Source organism: Maylandia zebra, linkage group LG1 (assembly GCF_041146795.1).
Source record: "Maylandia zebra isolate NMK-2024a linkage group LG1, Mzebra_GT3a, whole genome shotgun sequence".
NCBI lineage: Eukaryota > Metazoa > Chordata > Actinopteri > Cichliformes > Cichlidae > Maylandia > Maylandia zebra.
This window is the reverse complement of record NC_135167.1, coordinates 8,091,051-8,099,953: the sequence shown is the minus strand read 5'-3', so window position 1 is coordinate 8,099,953 and position 8,903 is coordinate 8,091,051. Positions and strand designations below refer to the sequence as shown.

Genomic DNA, 8,903 nt, shown 5'->3' with positions numbered 1-8,903 from the left:
AACTCAAAGGTAAACATTGCTTCCACAATTGATATCGCTTTGGCTTTCCAAGCACACTGGGACAACATGGCTTCCTGTCGGGGAGGGGGTGTCGGTTTCCTGTGCTGGCCAGAAGCAAGTCAGGGAAATGAGATTGGGGGGGGGGGAGAAAGAGTGAGAGAGAGAGCAGGGCACTAAGCACAAAAGCCTGGCTTTGCATAACCTTCTCTTTAGGAGCAGACACCAAGAGGGAGGGGTAATGTTTATTGATTTTAGTCACACACGTATTGTAAAGAGGAACTTTGGTACAAGTGTTTAGCACGCTATGGGAATCATAGTGGGGAGTTTTAGCGAGGCACTGTTTGGTCCCAGGCTCAGGTTTCTGAAGAGAAGGCAGCAACACGCACACAGGAACTGACAATGGATTAGCAATTTATGACTTATGACTTGAATCTATGACTTATTCATTTAATGAAACATGGAAAAGACCAGTTTTCTATTGTTCACGTTTCTATTTCGATGTTCAGGACGTAGTGTTTAATCACACTGGAGAACACTGGCAATTTTTTTTGACCCCTGACTCTTCCATTGTTTGGTGATCCTGAGTGTAAAACTGAACAGACTTTAAATGACTCCAGCAGAGGCCACAGAGCTGTCCAAGCAGATTTCCTCCTTATTTGCTGCTGACTAGAGGAAATACTGTTTTAACTTTTATCTAATCAGGAAGGTTGAGTAACACATTCTGATTTTTACAGCAATGTGCACAACTTGGGACAGGAAAATCTAAATATGTGCTTCAGTGTCAACATGCATCAGAGTTTGCATGTAAAAAAAAGGTTACGACTGACAATAATAATACCCCAAGATCTTGGTTTTATATTTAAAATGTCGATATGAGTTTAAAAACAAAAAACAAAAAAAACAAAAAAACCCTCTAAAATACAAAACAGAACTTTATCATTAAAGTTACAATAACAGCAACAAATTAATCAGTTAGTTCTGAAACTAACATCTGCGAAAGAGATGCATTGATCACAAACTGACCATCATACCAAATGAGATACCTGTATATTCCTCTATAGCAAAATCTACTGTGCAAGATAAACAAACAATTTAACAATATGCAACATAAAGATGGTAGAATCCATCTTTAATAGGGTTAGTCTACTAGGGTTAGTCTACTTTATCACCAGCTTCTTTTGACAAGAGATGCCCTTGGTAGCCTGAAATCATAATAAAACCTTATTTAATCCTGTCAAGGACAAGGCTAGTGCATTCACTATTCTGATAGTGGGGATCTCATTGGAGCGTCACTTACCGTATTTTTCGGACCATAGGGCGCACTGGATTATAAGGCGCATTAAGCGAAACAAAACAGTCAGATAAGTCAAACTAGAGATGGCACGATACGACTTTTTTTTATGTCCGATAACGATATCTTAAATTTGGATATTGGCTGATACCGATATGAATCCGATATAGTGTGTTTTTTAATCAATAAAACTGTTTTTTTAATATCTTGCTGCATTTTGTATAAGTTCATACTCAAGTTTAAAAAACAACAACAAAAAAACAAACAAACACTAAAGCTATTCTGTTATACCTGTATGCAAAACATACACTGCACCCAAAATATTTCATAGTTCAGCAATGCTGATCAATCTAACAAACTTAAACCCACTCCATCCTCCCTATTCTGGTATTTTAAGCAACCACCTCATGCTCGTGATGCTTAATCGACATTTTACATCAGATTAAAACTTTGGGTGTAAAATTCAGATAATTATTTATTAAAAGCTAGACATTTTAAATGAGAAGAAAGAAAAGTATGTCTTTGTGCCCCCTTTTTCTGTTAATGCCCTATCGCCCCCTGGCTAAACTTTGCTAGCGCCGCCCCTGCACAGTTACCACCTGTCAGCTAAGTAGAAAAAGATCCTGGTGTAGAAAGTAATATTAAATAAATTCTAACAACAGATTATCAAGCTTAAACGTGCTGCTGTTGTTCAGCCGCTGGTTTCCTCTTTCTGGCGCAAAGTGGGCGATAAACAAGAGAGACGGACTCGCGACAGAAAAGCTGATCAGCTGATTATTGATCAGTTTCATATTGAAGTAGCAGCAGGAGAGGGAGGGTGAGAGAAGAGGCAGTCGCTCCATATATCGGTTGTTAAGGTAAACGCAGGGATGCTTTACTAACATTCAGAGATGAACTTACACACTTGCTTTACTTCTCTCTGGGATAACTTTCTCGGAGATGAAATGCCGGTTTGGTAGCGAGGCTACAAATACTCAACCAGACCACTGACAGGTCTTGCACACCACAGCCGCTCTATCACCTGATGCATACTGCTCCGACGTGCTACGGTTATGAGCAAGTTACGCCATGTCTCAAGTTTTGTGAGGTGCTTTTTTGATATTTAATGGATCGGATTACATTTTTTATTTCTCTCCGATATCCGATCCATTAATTTAGGTCAGTATCAGACCGATACGTAATATCGGGAACCCTCATGTTAACTTTTATCGAGTGGAAAAAAGTTAGCGTTCATCCTCCAGCTTCACTGTTTATGTTATGCTTACATAGCTGTGTCGCTAGCGATCACGTAGCACATCATTATATACCAGCTGGTCCAACTTCAGTCACCATACAAAAGGTAACTGCTGTTTAGTTTTCTGTCTTCGTTTATGTTGGAAGTGATAGCAGAGCTGCACATTTTAATTTTTTCAGCAATCTTTCAGTCAGAACATGTTATATCATGTTTAGGTAGAAACTAGCAAAGCTAACTTCCTTTTAACTTCTAACTGTTAAATTTAACAAATTCTGTTTTAATGGATGCCGTGAGGTATAGGGACTTGTAAGATGTTGCTTTAGTTATGGTGACTGAAATGATAGTATTTTATTAGTTTGTTACTTAAGACTAATAAGCAGGTATCAGCATCTGTATATTGCACCTGTAGAGTTGATAGGGCTTGCCAGTGTTAGCTGGAAACTAATATGGTTCCTTCTTGCTCAAAAACAAAAAATATCAAGAATAGCCATTAAATTAAGTGGATGGGTGAGTAATATCACAGTGGTTATGTTAATCTTTTGCATGCAGTCTAAGGGCACATATCAACCCACAGCATAGGGCTGGGCGATATAACGAGTTTTTTAAAAATATCGATATATTTTTATATGAGATATAAGATGTGACAATATCCTTTATATCGATATATACGTTATAATTATAGTTGTGGAGCCACAAGTTTGCCTCTCTTTCGTCCACTTTTGTCTCTACGCAACGTTACTCCGCCTCGCCTCTCCTTCACTGAACACAACTCCCCCTCCTCCCCCATAGCTTCACCTGCAGGCAGCGACAAGATGAACACGGCAAATCTCCGTTAACGAGTTACTGCGCATCGCTCCGTGCGTGGGGCTGGACGGCGTCAACGTGCTAACGAGCTAACCACGCTAACGAGCTAACCACGCTAACGCCATGCAGCCCACAGGGGCTGCACAGCCTAAAATCCTTTCATTTTCTCAAAAGTTGACAGCGCGCCTTATGTATGAATTCTGGTTGTGCTTGATGACCGCGAACCGATTTTATTTGGAACACAGCGCTCAGCAATCTGTCAAAAAATGTTTTAGTACAACTTTGGTAAGCTACGGAGCAGCACCGCTTGATGGATTGTCGGAGCATTACGGCTACCGAGGAGCCTCGCGGATTGAGACGCACTGTGGTTCAACATAATATTACCGCATTGTGTGTGTATAAGGACCATAAATGGCACCTGAAGCGAATTTCAAACTCCAGGCTGTCGGTCACGCAGTAGAAGTTGGGAACAGAGCAGCTGTGAAATCTTTGTTATTATGCTCAGCGTCTGTTAGTTTACATTTTGACTGCACAATTGTGAGCTTTTTGTTATGGACAAAAACAACAGTTTTCTTTTATTTATGGAGCATTATTATTTAATAAGTGCTCATAATTTATTTTTGAGTAGTTTTTTTCATGTACATCTGTGCTGTATGTTAATAAAAGTGCCTGTGTGACATCTGGGACACAGCTTTGACTAAGAACTCTCTTTTTGTTCTTACTTTATGGTTTTAAAAAAATATCGAGATATATCAGCACAACAGTCACTCCCTACCTGTCCAACTCTCGAGCTTACCCGAAACAAAGCTCAAGTTCACGCATCACCATTTTGACAATGTGAAATCCAGGAGATTGTCTTTGATGTGTATAGAGTGTGCATTCCAAGCGTGACAGTTTGGCTGGGAGTGGTGTAACGCTGCACTACTTCAAACAAACCAACTAATTTCAAGTCTTTTTTCAAATCAGTCAAGGCACCTTGCAATTGCATCTCATAATAGCGGTATGCTTTTTAAAAAAATTCAATTATCATCCATTCACTTCCACTTATCCTTTTACAGGGTCGCGATCCCAGCTGTCTTAGGGTGAGAGGTCACCAGTCTGTCGCAGAACTAACATATAGACACAGACAACCATTCGTACTCACATTCACATCTATTTGCAATTTTAGAGTATCCAATTAACCTATCCCCACCAACTGCATGTCTTTGGACTGTGGGAGGAAGCTGGAGTATCCAGAGAGAACCTACGCAAACACCGGGAGAACATGCAAATTCCACACAGAAAGACCCCAGCCTGATGGTGGAATTGAACTCAGGACCTTCAACAGTGCTAATCACCATGCTGACATTCACTTCCACTTATCCTTATATTACTCAGTTCAAAATACTGACGCATCCTCCTTTACATTGAGCTGATCATACACTGGGTGATTTTTTTCAGTCGCGTTTGAGCTCCTACTCAAACTGTACGACTGAATTGCAGGGGTTAGAAGTTCGTAGCTCACGATATATGTTCTCACACTATATGGCCCGATCCGAGGGGCGACCAGGATTTCAAACAGGTTTGATTTTCTTGTGACCACACGATTGCTGACTGGGAGCTGGCTGTGAGGTGCTAATTGCTTCTTGTTATCTCTTGTATGCTAAGGCGAAAATCGGGCCGATCCCCAAAAGGGTCGCACGAGTGAAAAATCGTCTTAAAATGTGCGCAAAAATAGATAAATAAATAAAAAAATACAAATTTAAAAAAAAAAAAAAAAAAAAATCGCACAGTGTATGCCCAGCTTTACATTACATCCAGCAATTTTATGCTAGTTTCTTGTTTCTATCAGATAAACATTTCCAAATCACTGGAAATCTGTGATTGATTGTTTGGTGAAAGCAAAGTGTGTATATCAAACTAGTGTTAGGTCAGGGTGGCATACAAAACTAGTCGTGATAACCAAAATCTTTGAGCTCCCTTCCAGTATCAAAGACAAATTGATACTGGAATACTTTTTAGTTTCAAAAATTGATTTTTTGAAACTAAAAAGATGAATAAATAAAAGAGATAAATAGCAGTACAAGTAAAAACACAATACAAGTTAAAAACAGTAAGAATTTAAAAACTAAAAGCCATTGTATCAGGCTATTAATCATTTTATAGTTTAGATTTTATGTAACCAAAAATGATTTGCACTTCCTTTTTGTTATTTGGTGAAGAACATTTCGATTGTACAAACACAAACTCTGATGTTGAGTGACACTGCACTTTTGCCCATCTTCAGTGAGGCAACTTTCAGGCAATTAAAAGTGTGATTGGGAAATATGTGAAATTGCTGATTGTCAACAATTTCACATATTGCCCAATCCTATATTGTCAGTGAACAATATCAATTTCATTTTCTACTTAACAGAAGAGAACTCTATGGCCATTGCTGTGGTAAATTCCTGTTACGTATTTCATCACTCTCAACATTATTGCTGCACTCTGCAACAATAGCCCTCTGTGATTTGACAACTAGGAAACAAAGCTTCACAGTAAGCAATAAGCTGAAGTCTTAAAAACACAGGGATTTCCCCATTTTATAAAGATGTCAAACTGTCTCATTGTTCTGGAACAACTGTAAAATAATATGCCACCATTCTCGTATGATAATGCCTAACCACATGCTTTCCAAGCTGTGTTCAGTTGCTGTAGTTTGATTAGCACATCCTTTGTTGAGTCTAAAGGTCACTCGGTTATCTGTCATATCAGTGGTCAAGATGTTATATGAACGGATGCTTACAAGTACAGCATTTGTCTCATGTCATAGCAAAAAGGTTTCTGACATGTTTAAAAACATAAATTTGGCCTTTTCATTGGTACAAAACAGATTTTTTTCTTCCCTACAAGTCCAAAAAAAACAATACTTAAAAATGAAAAAAATGAATTTAGTAATTTTCACCATACATTTGAATTTTGTTATTACTTTCCAAACATTAGACTTTGCATCAAATAATAGGAATATAATTAGATAAGTAGAACATAGAACAAATTATTAAAGTGCTGCATTTTTGCCAAAGTCTAAGTTTGTGTGCACCTGCTTGAGTCTTACCCAAGAAGGGTATGGAAGGAAAAACAAAACAAAACACTAGCTTATTTTTGTTAACATGAACAGAGGTGAATTACACAAGTGACTATAAGGTACTGACCTTTAGTGTTAAAGTGCTTTATTCCTATATTAACTACCAATTAAATAAACAGCTAGATGATGAAATGTCAATTCTTTCAGGTCATGACCTACCTTTACGGGGGTTGCTGCTCAAACCAGAGCTGTTGCTTATTGCAAGAGAGTGATTTGTTTTGTTAGTCTGGCCATGGCGTCCTGTTGATATGTAGCTGGGTTCTGTTGCAGTGTCTTTCCCAGCGCTGGTCTTGTTGACTTTGTTCTGGATATCCAGAAACTTCAAGTCCTTGATATCCATAGCACTAAAAGGGACAAAAAAACAAAAACAAAACATTACTTGGAATCCAAATGGTACTACGTTAATAATGAAATATCCATTCGTTACATTGCTGGGAAATAATTTTCAATCCAAAACCAGAAAAAGTGATATTAACGGAGTTCTTGACTGGTTCTAAAATTTTAAATTAATATATTTTGCCTAATTTTAAAGCTATTCATTCAACAAGCACTTACAGTCAATTCGTTTGTCATTCATAGAAAAATATGGAGTTTGGGATGACTATGTTTAAAATTTTCAATGAATACATGGTGATGCCAAACTTAATAAAAACTAAGTAATACTGGTACAGTTATGGAAAAAAACAAGTATATACCATTATTGACGTCATGACATTTGGATAAACAAAGACTTGATTTTCTCTCATACTGGGCCTATTATTACATCTTTTTGACTTTAGAAGCCACTATAAAACTCATTATCACAATACTGCTTGTTGAAACTGATGCTGTCAAACAATTTATGTCCACTGTTACGGTGGAAAAAAAGAACGCATTTCTGATTCGTCTAACCAGAAGTCAAAACAGGCCTTCACCTCTGGGTTTACTGGCAAGCAGTAGCTTGTGCTGATGTTTTCTGTGGTGAGCATGGATTCCTTGAATTTGAAAAATTTTCAGTCAACTCAAACTTCAGTTCACTGCAAAGAGTTCAATAATCATTCTTTACTTTTAATTGCTAAAACATGATCAAAGTTCAACATAACATGGGGATCTGTTGAATTATTAAGCAAGGTAGTACACTTGTTTAGTTTTGTATTAATTTCCAGATGCTTTTTATTTCAGCAAAATAAAAATGTGACATGTCAGTAGCACGCACTGAGGATTTTATACAAACACACACTTTTTTCAAAGTTGTACTCATGCACTAAAGGGGAAGCTGAAGGGTCTTTAAAAACACACACACACACACACACACACACACACACACACACACACACACACACACACACCAAGGAGAATTACAAAACCTGGTCAAAGTTCTGAGCTCCCTGGTGTATTCTATGCATTACCTGAATGTGACCTCAGGAACAGGACACTTGACTCCATTGTGATAAGGATGTTTCAGGGAGATTGTTTGGCTGACTCGATCAACAGATGAAACCTCACCCTGATAAACTCCCAACGTTGCTCCACAGTCTATGGACACAACACTACCCACCCAGTCTGTGGCCATTCTCTTTACAATGATCCTGTTTTAAAAACAACAACGGAAAAAGGGCTTTAGTGAGATAAGTGTTAGATAAATGTTTAACAGGCTAATTCAGTGTAACGAGTACATACGGTTTGCAGACTAATTTATTAAAAGTTGGCTAACTTGGGCCATTGTAGGCATGACCAGCAATTAGCCATCTGGCGTACAACTTGTTTTTTTGACCAGAGACCTTATAAGAAAAAGACTTTACACTAAGAGTCCTGAACGCTGAGTATAAACTTTGCGTTAGTAAAAGCGGCCGTGGAAGCTAAAAATCACAAGATAAAACTAGATTTTAATTAGCTTAACTAACCAGCACCTGTGTGGTTGTGGTGGGCGTATTACAAATCAGACGTTTCACAAGTAGGTGTAAATATTAGCAACCTACCGTTTTAGCAGGAAAGCCTTCGTTTGTCATGTTCTAATACTTAGTTATTTATTTAAAAATGACCAAAGCTGTTGCTGACATTCTTGTGAGGACAATATTTAAACAAAATTACGCAAATCTCAACATTTCGCCGTATACCAAGGAAGCTATGATAGCTAGCTCGGTAGCTAACATTAGCTTGTCTTCTGTCCCCTCTTTTTTCTTTCTTTGTTTTAATAAAAGCAGATTGCAGCAATTTTGAATTTGGTTTCTGTCGCCGTTGAGCTAAGAGCCTAAATCTACTGAATCTACAGTGGGTAGATTTACCTTAGCGAAAAGCTGTGGTGAAATGTCAAAGCAAGACAGAGCCCAGGCTGTTGTTTTTTTTTTTTGTGAGCGCTGTGTTCCGGGATACTACGTCACTTCCTTTATGTCCCACGTTGCTTTGTTTGTGTCTGTCTCCACTCATGTGACGATCAATATTCACACATAATCTCACTATGTACACGATTCTTCTACAAAACTAATTAT

General features: G+C 38.1%; 1 protein-coding gene across 3 annotated transcripts in view; it reads right to left on the bottom strand.

Moving 5' to 3' along the window:
• LOC101464639 (enhancer of mRNA-decapping protein 3) overlaps positions 1-8,819 on the bottom strand; it is a 25,086-nt gene extending 16,267 nt beyond the window's left edge. For 2 of the 3 annotated variants that reach the window (XM_004539730.5, XM_004539731.5), the window contains exons 1-3: positions 8,700-8,819; positions 7,824-8,003; positions 6,595-6,779 (exon numbers count right to left, since the gene is read on the bottom strand). In XM_004539730.5, coding sequence (XP_004539787.1) covers positions 6,595-6,779; positions 7,824-7,987 — 349 coding nt within the window. In that variant the 5' untranslated portion in view covers positions 7,988-8,003; positions 8,700-8,819. Of the gene's footprint in view, positions 1-6,594; positions 6,780-7,823; positions 8,004-8,393; positions 8,611-8,699 lie in introns of those variants that run through there. The other variant, XM_076874163.1, reaches the window with a different exon arrangement.
• Between the last annotated feature and the right edge of the window lie 84 nt (positions 8,820-8,903).